At 42.7% G+C, this 18596-nt stretch overlaps 1 protein-coding gene across 9 annotated transcripts in view; it reads left to right on the top strand.

The window, feature by feature from the left end:
- The window catches only part of HECW2 (HECT, C2 and WW domain containing E3 ubiquitin protein ligase 2), a 309520-nt gene that overhangs the window by 214525 nt on the left and 76399 nt on the right, over positions 1–18596 (top strand). For all 9 annotated transcript variants that reach the window (XM_075934226.1, XM_075934227.1, XM_006117907.4 and 6 more), the window contains 5 exons: positions 3325–3425; positions 5908–7260; positions 9328–9423; positions 15776–15926; positions 16302–16405. In XM_075934226.1, coding sequence (XP_075790341.1) covers positions 3325–3425; positions 5908–7260; positions 9328–9423; positions 15776–15926; positions 16302–16405 — 1805 coding nt within the window. The remainder of the gene's footprint in view (positions 1–3324; positions 3426–5907; positions 7261–9327; positions 9424–15775; positions 15927–16301; positions 16406–18596) is intronic.

The raw sequence follows: 18596 nt of genomic DNA, 5'->3' as shown, positions 1-18596 counted from the left end.
GTAAGAAGCCAAAACCAGTCTTTCTTTTTGGACAAGCTAAAGTGTAATCTCTTTTATAAGCATGATGACTTCAAGGACAGGTAATCATTTTGTATCTAGGTTAGTTAACATTAAAACTTTAGAAAAATGGCATGAATTCAAGTCCAGAAGGTTTATGTTTTTTCACTGTAGGTTTATATATTTTTATCTCATAGTGTTTGTATATTGTGGTCATCACTTCATTTCCTTATAAAATGAGGTTTAAGGGTAATTTTGAAAGAGGTGTTTCCTTTCAAAATAACCGCATCTGGACAGCGTGTCTTTTTTCGAAATAGGGTATTTCGAAATAGCGCCTGGATGTGATTATGCAAATGAAGCACCGGAAATTCAAATCTGCACTTCATTTGCAATTTTGCTCAACTGCATTTGCATTCCTCTCTCGAAAGAGGAATGCAGTGTAGACATACCCAAATAGAGCACTCTTTCTCCAACTTCCCTTACTCCTCGTACGATGAGGGTTACAGGAGTATGAGTAAAAAATCCTACAGCTTGACGGTATCTTGACTACACTATTTCGAAATAACTGCATTGCAGTGTAGACATTCCCTTATTGTTGAGAGTTCCATTGTGCCAAAGGACAAAGTTGTTAGCCAGAGTCTTTCTTCTGAAGCTTTTTGGTAACTTTGGGCCCAGCCTTTGGAGCTTTTTGAAGGTAAGGATTGAGACCTTGAACTTGATTTGATATGCTATGGAGAGCCAGTTCAGGTAGTGGATTAGAGGTTTGATATGTTCCCAGTAGTTACTGTGTAATGGAGGAGATGTGTGGCAGTGTTCTGCACTAGCTGGAAGTTTCCTAAGTGCTGAAGGCTTCATGCCCAGAACTTAATTAGTTACTGGATTTCATATCGTATTTTCTCTCATAAATACAGAATTGTACAATCTGCTATCCATATGTTTTCTGCACAGCTCTATCTTTATTAAAACAGAAGAGTACAGTGCCTCTACATTCTAATTTATACATATACTGGATGTTATAACTGAATATAAATAACAATTATATCTTCTGAATAAATGTCCATTTTGAAAGTTCAGATCTGAAAGATTTTGTAATTATTCATTATTGAAGTTTGTATCTGAGTTCTGGCTACTTTTGAGGAAAGTGAATGTTGAATAAGCATCATACAAGATGAAGTCTTGAAGCTGTCATTCTCTAAATTAACTTAATTTATGTTCTGTCTACTCTCAGAATTAGCCCCAACTTCAGCTACTTGTGCAAATGCACACATGCAAACCTTTCCTGTAGCCAAGAAAAGCCATAATTTGCACCAGTGGAACTTACTCTGATTTCAAAGACCGTATTATACTGCTATTATAGATGTGTATTTTGTCACTAACTGGATAATTTGTGATATAGCCACTGGTACCACCTCTTGTGATCTAGCTACTGAGCTAGATTGATTTATTGAGAAGGTACTTACTTCCCATTGTGGCTTTTTCCTGTTATGAACTGTGGATGAAGCAATTTGGCTGTTCTCCAGTTTAAGCATTGCAGATCCTGATTCACCACTAAATGACTCCAATAGATTACACCACTGAAAAGCCAGAGGAAAACAATGGTAAATCAAATTTACAAAATTAGGGTGTAATGTAATGCTGTTTAAAGAGATTCTTGCATTGATCATCCACTCAGATTTAATTTCCTTCCAGATGTAATTAACTGAATAAATAGGATTTATTTTCATTCACAAAATAAATGTAAACTGTAGTTGCTATGTGGAGCAAAACTTCATTTGGCCCGAGGAGCACATATTACAATATGAAAATATGAAATGTAGTCAATTGAAAATATGAAATGTAGTCAATCCTAACTATGCTTTTTTATGTGAATACCAAGCAGATGTTAATATCATGGCCTATCCTTATATAGGCAGTAAGGGTGTGATCTTCAATCCCTTCCTCCCCAAATCTGACTCATTTATGCTGCGTAAAATGGCTACAGTCGCATAAAGAAGCTCTAAAAGCTGTTTCTATCTGGAGGAGGATTGACAGCACAGGAGTTGTGAAAAATAGCCAAAAGACTATCTTATGAGGATCCCCTCCCATGTCCTGGCAAAGAGGACTTAAATGGAGGATTCTCCCAATGTCATGTGTGACAGGGCTGCAGGATGCAGTGGTGTGGCGATTGCAGTTGGCGCTGTGACCCATAGGGTAGCCAGGAAAGACTTCTGTAATTTAAGCCAGAGATGGGGAATCTACAGCCCGGGGGTTGGATGTATCCCCTGGCTTGCCTTGATCTTGCCCCCGAGGCTTGGCCCCTCCCCTCACATCAGGGATCCCGCGCTGATGCTCATATTGGAGTAAGTATTCCCAAATGGAGGGTTACACCAGTATAACTAGACTGGAATAAATGGGAAAACTTACCCATGTAGACAAGGTCCCCACAGCTGTCTAAATTACATGGGAGAGGAATGGCCAAAGAACTCTTATGTTCTTCAGACTCTCATCCTAAAACCTTATCTGAGGAAGCACATAAGCACATATTTAAGTGTTACTGAAGTTATTAAGGTTTAAGCACATGTTTAAATTTAAGTCCCTGCAGAAGAGTTTTGCTGAACAGGAATAGATTTAAACACATGCTTAAAGTTAAGTGTATGCACAATAGGGATGTAAAATCCAGTTTGATTAACCAGTTAAACACATTACTTAACTGGTTAACTGATTAAAGGGTATAGTGGGCAGAGGGGCCTTCCCAGCACCCTCACCACAGGCAGTGGTGTTTGCGAGGCACCCAGGTGCCTGTCCATGGCAGGCCCTCAACCTTAACTGGGTGAAACTTACTGGGTAATCGGTTAAACGTTCACATCCTTAATGCATAGGTGCTTTGTTGAATTGGAACCTGAAAATAAAAATGATCAAGTATCTTGTTCAGATAATTAAAAATATTTTTGTGAAGTAAAAACCACCAGAGGGCAGAATGATTCCAAAAATGAAAAGGTTTTATCGTCTTAAAGTGCACACTTTTGTGGTTTTCATTATTTTTAAATTTAAAAGCAGATTGATTGATGAAAGTTGCCAATGCACAATTTATGTTTCGACAAAAGCTTAGTTTATGGGTATGCTACATTTCTACATTGCTTTGTGTGGTAATTAATTGTCTTTCAGAAAGTGTATAGTTTGCATGCTCTGTTACATAAGCTTATGTGATGCTCACTTTTATTAATTCATGATTCCCTATTACTTTTTATTATGCTACATTTCTCTGACAGGAACCGGTGATGTAAAAAATTTGAAAATTAAAGGAATAGTAAAAAGTCTAGAGAACAGTATTTTTTTTCTTCTCTGCAGAGACCAGGTTCTCAGCTATAACCTTGGCAGAAGGCTCCCAGCTGACCACGTAAGTGGGTATCTCCAGTTCAAAGTTGAGATTACATCTTCCATTCATGAAGGTGAGATTTAAAACCTGTGCACACAAATGAGTGTGTAGAGAAAATCATTATGTAGTATGACTATTTGTTACAAATACTTATTCTGTTGTGGATAATAACTGTACTATAGAAAAGCTTTGCATGAAACTGATGGACCGAGCATTTCAAATACTACTTTTGAGATTATTATTTCAGGTTGAGCCTCTCTGGTCTGGCACCCTCAGGATCTGACCAGTGCCAAAGCAGAGAACTTGCTGCACCACAGGAGGTCAATATTGTCTAGAAGCATTACCAACACTTCTGCTGCTTGCTGAGCTGTTAGTAGACAGTTATGGATAAAGTAGATAGCACAGAACACTGAGAGCCAGGACTGCTGGCTGTAAACAAACTTTTTGAGACAGTGGAAAACCTGGCCACACCCATAATAAATGGACATCTGGCTAAATAAAATCATGCTGGACTACAGCTGTTGCCAGACTATGGAGTGCTGGATTAGAGGTTCAACCTGTACAGGCAGTCCCCGGGTTACGTACAAGATAGGGACTGTAGGTTTGTTCTTAAGTTGAATCTGTATGTAAGTCGGAACTGGCGTCAGCCGCTGCTGAAACTGATCAGTTTCAACCACGGCTAAATCTGGACGCCAGTTCCGACTTACATACAGATTCAACTTAAGAAACCCAGGTGTCCCCAAGTCAGCTGCTGCTGAAACTGATCAGCGGCTGATTCCAGGAAGCCTGGGGCAGAGCAACTCTGCCTGGGGCTTCCTGTAGTCAGCCGCTGGTCAGTTTCAGCAGCGGCTGACTTGGGGACGCCTGGGGCAGAGCAGCTGGGGTGCTGCTGGGTTGCTCCAGTAGCGCGGCTCCTCGGTGCTACTGGAGCAACCCAGCAGCACCCCAGCTGCTCTGCCCCAGGTGTCCTGATTCAGCCGCTGCTGAAACTGACCAGCAGCGGCTGAATCAGGACGCCTGGGGCAGAGCAGCTGGGGTGCTGCCAGGTTGGTCTGGAGCGGCGCTGCGGGACCAACCCGGCAGCCCCCAGCTGCTCTACCCCAGGGGTAGGCAAGAAAAGCCTGGTCTGCTGGGGGGGCACTAGCTGCACCCCCCCCCAGCAGCCCATGGAGACGGGGGTGACGGGACCGCCCAAGTCCTCCACGGCTTTGCTCCGTCTCCCTGGTCTGCTGACCTGGGAGACGCGGAGCAAAGCCACAGAGCACGCGGGCAGTGGGACAGTCCAGGCGCGCTGCGGCTGTCCCACTGCTGGCGTGCTCCGAGGCTTTGCTCCCCGTCTCCCTGGAAATCAGGGAGACGGGGAGCAGCTTTCTCGCCCCGGAGGATGGGGGCGGCGGACCGCGGTGCATCTGGGTGTCCCGCCGCTCCTGTCCTCCGGGGCGAGAAAAGCCCCGTTCATAACTGCGGATCCAATGTAAGTCGGATCCGCGTAACTCGGGGACTGCCTGTACTACTAAATACTAATTTTATCCTATTTATTTTCTACTTTTTTATAGCTGATATAGTCAGTTGAACTTATATTTTCATCGTAGGGCAATAACTTGACCTCGTACACCCTTTTCAATTTCTAAGGTGTAAAAATGACTGTTGGGTATGTCTACACAGGAACTAGACACCCATGGCTGGATCATTTCAGCTGATTCAAGCTTGAAGGGTGCAGGATGTGGGGATATTTCACTGCTGTGCAGGCATCTGGTTCAGGCTGGAGCCAGGCTAACATGTGAGAGGGTTCCTGAGCTCAGGCTCCAGGCTGATCCTGGAAGTCTAAACAGCAATGAAACAATGCATAGCCCGAGCCACACTGGCCTGAGTCGGTTGACATGGGCCAGCTACAAGTGTCTAGCTGCTGTTAGGGCTGTTAATGGTTAATCAGTAAGCCTCACCCTTAATGGTTAATTGGAGGGGGCTGGAGCAGCCCCTGCCTTCTGCAGGGTCTGCTTTGAGGCAGGAGCAGCACCTGACTCTGGCAGGGGGCCACTTCAGGCCAGCCACGGTAGGCTGGGGGGCTACTCCAGCCCAGCCTAGCTGAACAGCTCCCCATGTGTCCTATTTAATCAGTTAACCAGTTAACTAATTAAACAAGATTTTACATCCCTAGCTGCTGTGTAGACGTACCCTGTGACTCTTCTCCCTCCTTGGGTTTCCAAGCCCTGCCTCCAGCCCCAACCTAAATAGCTAAAGTACTGTTTTTAGCTCTGAAACACAAGCCCCACGAGCCTGAGTCAGAATCACTCATTTTTGAGATTTCCATTGGCGGTAAGGCTCTTTAGAGAGAAAGCAATGCTGCCACTTTGAAATGCCACGCGCAGACGGGGTCAGCTGGGGACTCCTCAGCTGATCCTGGGCGCTACGTGGACTTTTCCCCGGAACCTGGGATCAGCTAGGGATTCCCCAACTGACCCCGGGCTCTGCGTGCTTTGAAATGCAGAGATATTAGAATGAACTGACTGACTGCATGAATGTGTTTCATTCCCAGTCTTTATCTTTCATTTCAGATGCTTCACCAGAAACAGTTGGGACTTTACTAGGCGTGAACTCTGTAAATGGAGACTTAGGAAGCCCCTCTGATGATGAGGACATGCCAGCAGGGCATCATGATACACTTCCAGTGTGTTCAAATGGCCCAATCTTCGAGGAGTCTGTTGGAAATGCATTCCCAAAGCATTCCTTAAGGATTAGTACAACCCTAGAAACGGACCAGGATGAATTAACTTCAACCGCTGCAAGGTCATCACCTACCAGAGGTCGCCAGGACTCACTGAATGACTATCTGGATGCAATAGAACACAATAGTCATCCCAGACCTGCGACTTCTGCCTGCAACGAGCGTTCACTTGGGGCATCCCCAAAACTAAGGAGTAGTTTCCCTACTGACACGAGACTTAATGCTATGCTTCACATTGACTCAGATGAAGAGGAGCATGAGTTGCATAAAGATCTGGGTTTTCAGTCTTCGTTGGAAGAAAATGGTGGCTTAGTAATGCTTAATGGTGCTACAAGGAACGTTGAAGGACATTTTTTAAGTTATTCATCATCAAATCCAATAATGCAAGATCCTGCAGAGGATGGGAAAGCACTGGTCTTTGAAACGTCTTTGCAGTCCTCTGATGACCACCAGGAGATTCTCCAAGGGCTACCACCAACAGAGTTAGCAGGAGAAGAAGGTGAAGACCAGCCAGATTTTCAGAACATTCTGTCGGTAGAACAGGCTGGCAGTGAGCTGTGTGCCGATCAGGCAGCAGAGCAGCCTACTAGCAGTGCAAACACGGGAGCTTCAGACTCTGCTGTTGTTAGCAGAAGAGGTATTAGTGAAACAGAATCCATTGACCAAGGATCTGAACCTTCCCAGGTGTCCTCAGAAACTGAGCACAGCGATGCTGCTCGCACAGAAAGTGTCAGTGAGGCCAGTACCAGGCCAGAAGGAGAGAGTGATGTGGAAGGGGCAGACAGTTCCTGCAATGAAAATGTGACTACACGGCTCTCTTCAGTTGAAACTCAATGTTCTTCTTTTGAAAGTGCCAGGTTTTCTGAGACTCCTGCCTTTTCTTCTCAGGAAGAGGAAGAAGGAGCTTGTGCCACTGACATGACCAGAAGTGAGCCTGTTGCAGTAACACAGGAATCGGTGTGCACTCCAGGCTCTTTACCTGTAGTGCGGTTACCCAGTACTCAAGAGGAGGGGCAGCCTGCTGAAGGAGAATTACAAGATGGAGATGACTTAGAAGAAATTTGGCAGAGGAGGAGAAGTCTGCAGGCTGCAGCTGCAAGTAGCCAGTCTCAGGATGAAGAAACTGGAGGTGCCCAAGCTGCTTGTGTGGAGGGAGCTACACAGGTTGAAGGAGCTAGTGGAGGTATTTACTATGGTAGACAGACAAAAGCTACAGTAAATGGGACTGCTTTTTAAAAAATACTGTTTAAAAATACTTCATAAAAATTTCAAAATATTTCAAAAGAGTTTTGGTTTTGGTGGTTTTTGAAATAGTTTGATTTTTTTTAAATTATTTTAATGGTATTTGTAATCTATTTGTTATGATTTTGAAGATCATAATAAAAAAAAATTGCAAGTGTTCTATTTTAGAAAAGAAATACCATGTTTCTGTGATGGCTAACCAAAACAGGTAAGGGTGGAAAACAAACCTGAAAAGTAACTAATGAATTAACAGTTGAGCTCCTGGCACTTTATTACTTTGGGGAAAGGAGGAAACAAATCTGTGTGCATCATAAAATGAAAAAAGGACAAAAGCTCTTTTAAAAAATAGAATTACCCTCTCACTTATAAATTCTGACCTGCCCAGATATGTTGCTCCGTGGAAAAAGATTGCATAGTTTTTTTCTATTTACCACAATTACATGTAAAACTAATTTAGGATTTAAAAGGTGCATGTCATAACTAGCTTCAGCATAGGAGATAATGTAATAAATAACTTGTCCTTAGTCACATTTACTGTGTACACATTCACTTCCTTTTTCTGGTGATGAAGTGGGGACTCTTGGAAGTTCCTTGGTAGCACTTCATCACCATGTTTGTGGAGACCTGGGATTATTGCTTACCTTTGATGGAATTGATCACATGCTGGATACTGCTACATAAATCATCCCTGCCAGAGAAGGCTTATCTCAAGTACATGCAATACTTCTGAAGAGCAACATTTAGATTAGGAATGTACTAAACTGACCAAATATCCTTGGGAACAATAATCCCAGACTCTCAGAATCTCCACTCACACCTACACACACACAAAGTGAAATCCCATTAATGTCCATGAAAGTTTTCTCATTGACTCCAGTGGTGCCAGGATTTTACCCGAGGGTACTAGTTGTCTGTACTTTCAGTATGGTTGGTATCTTTTTTCAGCAACAGTGTATATATCTTTTCAATGAAGTGCCCTTAGTAATATAAGATAGTTTGACAAATGGCATTGTCTCTCTTCCTTGCTTATGATTATGAACTTCTATTTAAGGGAACAAACTAATAAATACAACCCAATATCCCTCCTCTCTCTGAGCAACCCTTACCCTTTGCTTACACGACTAAAGGAAATTATTTTAGTTGGGAACCTCGTTAAAGTATTGTCAAGTGTCCTATTGTCCAGATACAAAGAGCCAAATTCCCTTGTGGTGTGAATTTGCGTAAGTCTACTGATATCAGTGAAGTTGGAGTCGTGGTCCCCAATAAAGAATTTGGCCTTAAGATCTTAACACAGAAGCTACTGTATTTGACTTGAGTTTCTATGACGGGTCCATGTAGTCTGTTTTAGAGCCCCCCTCTGAGACTTGAAGTTACAGACAGAATCCATATTTACGGTGCTGTTAAATTCAGAGGCCACGCAACTAGGGATGTTAGGTAGCATGTAATTGAATAGTTGTGTAACCGCATCAAAATGTTAGCAGTTATACAACTATTTGATAGTCCCTGGAGGTGGGGCTAGCAGCCAGTGTGCTCCTGGTCCCACTCCCGGGGAGCCCCCTGCCACTCCATGCTCAGAGAGGCAGCACCGCAGACCAGTGCTGGGGGGAGCCAGCTTTTAAACGCTCTCCCCAGCACCGGCTTCTGCCTGCCCCTCACCTCCTACTGCTTTTGTAGGATGCAGCAAAGGGGGGAAAGGTGGGTCCGCAGAACTGGCATGTGCAGAGAGCTGGCTTTTGGCTCCCTGCATGTATCGGCTCCCACCTAGCCCCTCACTCTCCACGCTGCTGCCTCTGTATCAGAAGCAGCAGCACAGGGGTTGCAGGGCAGGCAGATCCAGTGTTGTGGCAAGTCAGCTTAAAGCTGGGTCCCCAGGGTGCCGGTTCCTGCTTCTCCTGCCCCCCGCCCCCAATACAGAGGCAGCAAGGGGGGGAGCATGTAGTTGACAGGATTAACTGATAAGCCCAGGTTTATTAAAATAGCGTAATGCCTTTTTTATGTTTAATTCTAGGTTCCGAAGCCAATGGCCACCAGTCAGTGAGGTCACTCCCTTCAGTACGTCAGGATGTTAGCCGGTATCAGAGAGTGGATGAGGCTCTACCACCAAGTGAGATTCTCTTTTACTTGAATCAAAGAGTTCAGGATATAAGCTACTCTGATAATGTGGCCCTGAAATTCAACAAGAACTCAAATTAGCAGAGGAGTTCTATTTGAGGAGCAAGGCAGTAAAATGTTTCATCAAAGGGACATTGTTCAGCTTAGGTAGTACCAGAACGTGGTATGCTATTTAAAACTCTTGGGTGGTCCACTAAACTAAATTGGTAGAGAGCAAGGAGGGAAAGAAACTGCCTTTTCAGATTTTGTTCCAGCTGAGTGGTGATGTAGGATGATGTGCTGTTGCAGGTGTTAGAAATCAAAGTTATCCAAGCACTCTGGAAGCTATAGGGTATTTGAAAGCTGGTGGAGATTTACATTGAAATAACCTAACAGCAGGACACATGGTGCTAACTGGAGTTCCAGGATCAGCAGAAAAGCTAGAGCTTGCAGCAGTAGACTGCTTGCTTTCAACTGCTGTGCTGTGGGATATATTTACTATGTACTCGGCATGTTATGCAGTAGATACAGGGTCCTGATGCTCTTTTTGGCTGACCCAGTAATTTGTCATTGCTGATGGATCCAGGGAGTGATCATTAGTGGAATGGTGATACAATTATGTGTGAAAAAAAATTAAGGCATTTATTATTTTAACTCTTTTAGTTTTGTGAAGGAAATGAAGACCCTATGGACATGAAGGCTGTGTCTACACTGGCTCCCTTTTCCGTAAAAGGGATGCTAATGAGACACTTCGGAATTGTAAATTCTGTGGGGGATTTAAATATCCCCCGCGGCATTTGCATGAACATGGCTGCCGCTTTTTTCCGGCTCGGGGTTTTGCCGGAGAAAAGCGCCAGTCTAGATGGGATCTTGCGGAAAATAAGCCCTTTTCCTTTCAAGTAGGAATAAGGGATCTTCTGGAAAAGGGCTTATTTTCCGCAAGATCCCATCTAGACTGGCGCTTTTCTCGGGCAAAACCCCGAGCCGGAAAAAAGCGGCAGCCATGTTCATGCAAATGCCGCGGGGGATGTTTAAATTCCCCACGGAATTTGCAATTCCGAAGTGTCTCATTAGCATCCCTTTTACGGAAAAGGGTGCCAGTGTAGACACAGCCGAAATGTTTAACTATTGGATGCCTATAAATTGGTTTATAAATAATTACTTTCAGTTACTTGACTGGTGCACATGAATAACCCTGCTCCAATGACAACCCAGTCAGTATTAAATATTTGAAAGGGAAGGATTACAGTATCTACCTGTAGACTGCCAGTGGGGAAACGTTATCCCCACTCTTCCCCCCCTCTCTCTTGCCCGCAAAAATATGGAAGCCAATTACCAACATCCCCTTCATAGACAACCACTAGACTATACCACTCCTGACTTACTGTTTTTACTGTTCTTTCTTTCACAAGAGATGGGAAAGATAGGCAAATGGTTTTGAAGACTGATGTCAAACTGAAAAAACCTTTTACTTCAACATGATCAGGATTTTGCCCAGTGAATTTAATTAAAAAGTAGGATATTAATCTTACCATGTGAAATAGGAGTGTGTGGGCATTAGTAATGAGAGACATCAGAGGAGTGCTGTCTGAAGTCTAATATCCTCTTGCTCCAGTTTGATTGTATTACAGCAAATGATCATGATAGTGTTGTCATGAAAAAATCCCAACTCCCAGATCAGCCATAATGAATAGTAGCACTTTACACCTTAATTTAAAATGTCTCATAACACAGTATTCTTTTCAGCATCCAGCTTGGGGGAGGGATAGGTATTTGTTATTTTCGTCACTTTTCTCACTGACAAGATACAGAACATTTAGCAGAAATATTTAGATGAGATTAGGTCAAGGTATAATAATTTAGAAACATTTGGATGGTAGCTTTTACACTGAAGTGATGTATATACAAACTGCTTGTTGTTCTTATTTGCTAAGTCTGCTATAATTGTTGCCTTTAAAAAAAACTCATAATATTTAGAATTTGGTTTGCTATATAGTATTCCAACACTGATGTGGCCTAGGATGGTATGTGTGTTTTTACTCAATAAGGAACCTTGATATATCTCCCCCCATACTTCTATAAATATTTAGAAAGGAAAAAAAAATTAAGGCACGGTGCCAGGGTTTATACAGATCATCCGTCTATTACTATGAATAACACTTCAATCAGAAAAAAATATTAATTGTCATCTGGATTCAGTTTTTTGGTCTGACAATATACTTGAATGTTACATTATAAATACTGAGATATGTCTGGGACTAACACTCACTATAACTGAACATGCTTATTCAGTCAAAGGATGTGGGTAGTACACCACAGTCTCCAGATGCTTTGGAATATATATATACCAGGTGTCACTAAGTCAAGCTGGGGCATAGTTATTTATGTTGCCATATAGATTATGTTAAGGAATTAGAAAAAAAAATATTGATATAATATGCATATGCCATAGGCTGACTTTAGAAATTACTCATTATGTTAATAGGGAAAGCAAAAAGCAGATGACCTGGTATTATAAAGTCTTCATTAACTGCATAGAAACTATGCAAATTCACTGTACTTCCAATGTTTTGTTTTAAAATATTTATTTTGTAAATAAATGTACATCCATTTACATTGATTGAAGGTGACAGCAATCTGTGTGGATGCCTCAGTATTGGCATTGAGATCTCAATGCACTTACCTTGAAGAAAATTGAACTAGTAACATGGTTAAAATTAAGCATATGTACAAATGCTTTGACGGATTGTGACCTTATTGAACAACTATTCAGCTGCAGGTTCAGTTGGAAGCAGTGTAATATATATGTGCTAAATAGAAGCAAATTTCTCTCTAGAAAGGCCTTTTTCACTAGAATATAAAATGTGTATTCTTAAATCAGCAGTCCTCTTGCAAAGCGAAATAAGGGTGCATCTACACAGCAGCATTATTTCGGAATATCAGTTGTTACTCCGAAATAACAACGCAAGTCGTCTACACAGCAATTCTATTATTTCAGAATAAATTCAAAATAACAGATGGCTTATTCCGACTTTTGTAAATTTCCTCCCATGAGGAATAATGCCTATTCCAAAATAGCTATTTCGGAATAGCAGTAGTGCGGACTCCCCATTGCTGCTATTTCAAAATAGCTCCTCCTCAGGACCATTCAAACTAATTACTCCCCGGTGCCTCCTGGGGCTCTAAGTCGAGGTAGCACATCCACATTAGGGAAGCCTGCCTTGGACTAATTATGAGGCTTTTCTGTAGAGTAGACGCTGCTATTTTGAAATAAGCTATTTTGGAGCATTTCTTCCGGAATACCTTATTTTGAAATAAGCGTGTAGTGTAGATGCACCCTAAGGGATTACAGCACTCCAAAAAAATTAGTTTTACCAGGCTTAATTACTTTTGATCCATTGGCTGTGCCTGTCCTGAGAAGTAAGCAAGCTTCTTCATGAGGGTTTCTCCTACCATTTGTTTGATGCTTTCCTAGACGTTGGCCTGGTTGTTTTCCACAGTCTCTGGTTAGTATGCTGCTGTGCATGTGAATTCAGCTAAAAGATGCTTAGCAGGTGTTTTTCATTTGTTATAGTAACACATTGCAGCACTAGAAAAGCATGTCATGTAATTATCACAGTGAAATACACATTAACTAATCTGCCCATTGGTATTGATAGCTGAAAAACTGACCACTAGGCATAAAATCAAAACCACTAGTTAAGATTTACAAAGGTCACCTCTGTTTTACAAAGATGAAATTCAGAGGGCCAGCTGTGGCTTATACACCACTGAAGTTCTGCTTGAAGCTGAAAGTTACGGTGCAAAGCAGGGGTGTGGAACCTCTGGCCCGGGGGCTGGATGCAGCCCTCAGCTTGCCTGGACCTGGCCCCCTTTGGGGAACCTGCGCTGGTGTTCCAATGCTCCCCGCTGACTCCCTGACGTCTGGTGTGCGAGGGGAATGTGGGGAGTGTCTTTCTCCTTCTCAGTCGAGGGCCACAATGAGGGCTTTTTTTCCCTCCTCTTCTCACTTGTGTGCGGCTCTTGACTGATTTTTCTGTGGGCCAATGACCCCTGACCCAAAAAAGGTTCCCCACCCCTGGTGTAAATGGAGCTCATTTGGTGCATGCAACTGGAACTGGTCGTCTGACCTGGGTAAACATCAGTGACTATAATTCAGCAGTTGACAGATGAAGTGAGTGAACACAAAGATCTTAAATTGTTTGATTTGGGATTCACACGGCAATGTGGGGTTGTGTCAATGTCTGCCTTGCAACCCTGAGTGCCTTAAATGCTCTGCTGTGGTGGCTCATGTCCTGGGCACCAGCAGACGAGCATGCCGTTCCCCAGCATCTGGTGCCGGGTGGCCTTGGGTCAGCACTCTGACGCCAGCAGCCCACCTGCATCACAACTGCTCCTCTTTGGTCTCCACAAGTCATGGTTTCCACCTGCAGCGTGACCCCAATACCTGCATTTCCCAATACCGTCTGGCTTCTGGAAAGCATCCAGCCCTCTCCAGGCACACTGCAAAAAGAAGTCAGGTTTGTTGCTCCTTTAAAGCGACAAACGTGCAGCTCATTACTTAAATTGGAGTTAGCTGTCACTTCAGTTCAAGCCCTACAGTTGGTTCATTTAGATTAAAAATAAAACTAATGTATGCACAGAAGAGCCCAGGTTACATGATACCAAATTTAATAAAATAAAGATTTCAAGCAACTCAAAGTGAAAACATAGCTAGCAGTCTTTGTTCAATAAGGTCTTTCTCTCACCCAGTCTTCTTTCCATATTTTTACTGTCCCATCACAGAGATCAAATCCCTTGGTTTCGTCATTGCCTTAAGGTGAAAGATAACCTCGCTCCCTTTTTTCATATTGTCTAGAAATGTATTTTTCTTAAAGCTAACCCCAAGGGTACATCTAGACTTGCTTTCATTTTCGAAATAAGATATGCAAATTTGGCATGAATCTGCATATCTTCTTCCGATGGCTTTTTCAAAAGAGGTTCTTTTGAAAAAGAAAGTAGTCTAGATGCGGTTCTTTCAAGAAAAAAACCCTTTTTCGAAAGAAACCTTCTTCCTAAAAAAATGAGGTTTACACGGTTCTTTCAAAAGAGGGTTTTTTCTCGAAAGAATGGCATATAGACTACTTTCTTTTTCGAAAGAACCTCTTTCGAAAAAGCCATCAGAAGAAAAGCACATTTACACCGAATTTGCATATCTTCTTTCTAAAGTGAAAGCAAGTCTAGGCGTGCCCCAAGCAAAGTTCATTAGTTCATGAAAAGTAAAGGAGCCATGGGGTCTGGTTCCTCCTCTGTTGCTGATTGCTAAAGTACAAATAATCTCTTCCTGCTACCACATCTGATGTAATAAATAGCCCATTGAATTTAGCTATCCCTGGTTTGAGATGTCACCGTCTTTCTTCATTTCTGGACAAAACCTGTTTATCTACTCCTCTGGGGCATGCCTGGTTTAAATAGCTTTTTGTCAGACTTTAAAGCATAGTATCAATGAGTAGCCATAATTTAACATACAGCATTGTCACATACGATGATATTATTGATCAGTGCAGTGGTGATGTTCAAATGATACTACTCAAGCATGTTTTGTACAAAACATCGTTGTAGTTGTGCGAAAGGTGTAAACACACAGACACTGAGAGTCACATACTCTTTTCTCAGTGGAGCATCAGCACCTGTTGGATACGCCATATTAGAAAACTGTAAAAACTCAGTACAGTGGGAGATTGACTTGCAGACTAACATCTGAGGCTGTGTCTAGACTACATGCCTCTGTCGGCAGAGGCATGTAGATTAGACACATAGGCAAAGGGAAATGAAGCCGCGATTTAAATGATCGCGGCTTCATTTACATTTACATGGCTGCCGCGCTGAGCCGACAAACAGCTGATCAGCTGTTTGTCGGCTCGCGCGCTAGTCTGGACGTTCCCCCTGTCGACATCAAAGCCTTTTGTCGGCAGCCCCGTTATTCCTCGTGGAATGAGGTTTACCGGGGCTGCCGACAAAGGGCTTTGATGTCGACAGGGGGAACGTTCAGACTAGCGCGCGAGCCGACAAACAGCTGATCAGCTGTTTGTCGGCTCAACGCGGCAGCCATGTAAATGTAAATGAAGCCGCGATCATTTAAATCGCGGCTTCATTTCCCTTTTCCAAACCAACAAATCTACATGGCTCCGTCGACGGAGCCATGTAGTCTAGACGTACCCTGAGGGAAGCCTGGGTTTTTAGCTGAGTCATGTAAACAGAGGGCGATCAGAAAGTACTGGATCAAAGGAATCTTGTAGAAGAGAAATAGAAACTCAGGACAAAAGGTGTAGATAAAAAGCAAATATTAAAGAACTCATACTTCATAATGATTTATTGATATTCAGACTGGGAGGCACGGATCGACAGCCATGGAAGGATATTCTATGTGGATCATGTAAACAGAACAACAACATGGCAGCGACCCACAGCTCCCCCAGCCCCACAAATCCTACAGAGGTCAAATTCTATACAGCAAATGGAGCAGCTGAATCGCCGGTGAGAATTGTTGTTGTCAGTGATTATTAAGATTATAGTACCAAACGTGTGCTTGGAATTTTACAAGCCAGTGTGAAGATTAGGCCCCCGATGCTACCACAAGTTGATCCATGCTGCCGTTTGTGGTCCACCGGGTCTTAAGTGTGGTTCTTCAGAATGTCCCCCTGAATCTGGATGCAGGTTACTAGTATCTCTCGTTCATGAATGTTCAAGGCAGCCTGGCCACAAACAGTGGGTAAGGAGCCACAAAAAGTCAGGCCACAAATGGCTGTGAATAATCAGAGACAATAGTGGATTTTAGGCTGGATGGGCTGGGATTCCCTAGACCCAGCTGTAGGGTATATTCACCATATAGTGTATGTCTTGTTATTCTAGATACCAGAGTATTCGTCGAACAATGACTAATGAAAGGCCGGAAGAGCACCCACATGCCATTGATGGAACTGGAGAGGATACTGACTTCCAACATTCTAATGCAGGTAAAAATAGAATTGGTGTCTGTCAATGGAGAGTTCATCCAATTGGCCAATTAGCAGGAGTGAGATAAGGACAGCCCTACTTTCTGTCTGCATAGAACTGGATCACGGTTTGCTGTCATTGACTTTCCTGTTTATGCAGGCTATGGCTCAGCTTATTAGGACTTATTCACTCAACATGTTCAAGAATTGTGTATGTGTTTCTTTACATTATCACAGCAGGAAGCAATATAAATGGCTAACGTAGGTCATTTGCAGAAAAATTGTATTATCTTACATAAAAATACTCTGCAGTTGCCAACTTTTTTAATTCTTATTTTTAATGGTGGCATATAGTGATCACCAGGCTAATCTGTAGCAATTTCTCTTTTAATATGAATTCCCCCTTCTCTTGACTTCTGAGCTCATTACCAATGCTGCTTCTGTTCCTAAGGTCAGGGAAGATGAGCCCTGAATGAATTAGACCAGCAGAATTATATACCCGGAAAGTAACATGAGTCCTCTGTTTTTGTCCGGCAATTTCAAGTCTGAAATTCAGTAATCTTTTTCCTTACTGAAGACTTTTGCATTGTTAAAGTTAACCTTTTGAAGACAACAGTCAGGGTCTCTTTCAGTGCAGGACTTCACTGTTGGCAGTGGGTGGGAAGAAGGATTGCTAGAGGTGCCAAGAATTTAATTAGATGTTCCACTACTGACTTTCACAAAAGAAGTGATGAGACTGTCATCTGAGAACCAGGAAGCAGCCCAATGATGGACATATAATAGTGAGATGAACTAAGGGCAGTACTGCATGAACAGTAGCGCCAAGAATCTTTGCCTTCTCTCACTCATCTCTCCTCTCTTCCATTTTTCTGAAGCCCTTCAGTGCTTGAAATATTTGTTGCAAATAGCACCTTTGTTTTCCACTCTCCCGTTAGTTTTGTTCCCCATCTTTCTCCATTTATACTCATCATTTCCCTCTTCTCTCTCTCACCCCATTTATCCCTGTTCTTCCATCAGTTTTTATTCCCATTTAACACCTGTCTTTCTCCTTTTTCTGTCTTCTTTACTAGGCTATGTATTCTTATTGCTGCAGTGCAGTGTTCTTCCTAACAAAGCTTATTTGTAATTTACGGATGGTGAAGGGGACCGACAGAATTGACGGTCCCTATGCAAGGTAGGGAGGTGACTCTATGCTCCTAGAAGGGCAGAGTCTTGGTCGGAAAGGGTGAGGTTGGGGTAGCCAGCCCTCAGCACTGCCCATATCATGCTGCTCCCCCCTCCGCCCAGGGCTCTGGCTGCAATTTAAAGTGTCGTGGACTCCAGCTGCCACAGTAGCAGCAATAGAAGCCGGGAGCCCTTGGCCCTTTTAAATCACTGAGCCCCGGGGCAGTCGCTCCCTTTGCTGCCTCCTCTCCCTCCCCATCAGTGGGCCTCCAAATTGGAGGCTCCAGATTTAGTGAGGAAAGATGACCTGACACATATTGTCACACACATAAAAGAATGCACTTGAGAAGGATGGAAGATGGCACGATTTCTAATAGTTCTGGATATCATCATTGTGATCCAAATCTTTGTTTACCACCTCCCATCTACTTTAAAATCTGTATCCCAATTATTTTTTTAAAGGACCTCACTAGTTGCCATTTCTAGTTTAAACACATATAAGAAACAATACCCATGGTTCTTCTCCAGTTCATGATATTTGCGAGAAATCAATATGCAAAATGGACTGCAAGAGGACACCTGTTTGTCATATCACATGGAACTGAAATCAGTTTCCTTACCAAACCTTTTCTTTCCTCCTTTGTGTGAGCATTTTGACTAAACACTATAACTGAGCAGTGCTTGGTTGCTGGTTGTCTTTTAATAGGAGAAGTAAAATATATAACGAATGACATTGCTTTTACGTGCACAGGACATATTCACAGTGGCATTAAAAATCATCATTTGTCTGCAGTGACATATGATACCTGACATATCAAAGTTACCTTCTTTTCTGCTTGTAGGAATATGGCTGTAGTATTCCAAGTACCCCTGTGTGGTGGCAGTGGGTAAATATCGATTTGTAAGAGTGACACGTCTGTATATTTTGCATCAGAAATAATTTAAAAGTAAATGTTAGATAACTATTACTATGTTATCATCTAGGAAACCTCAGCTACCTTCAGTATGTATCCATTGATAAATTAGGGCTATTTGAGATACTCTTATG

Source organism: Pelodiscus sinensis, chromosome 7 (assembly GCF_049634645.1).
Source record: "Pelodiscus sinensis isolate JC-2024 chromosome 7, ASM4963464v1, whole genome shotgun sequence".
NCBI classification, from domain to species: Eukaryota; Metazoa; Chordata; order Testudines; family Trionychidae; genus Pelodiscus; species Pelodiscus sinensis.
This window is presented reverse-complemented; position numbering and strand designations above follow the sequence as displayed.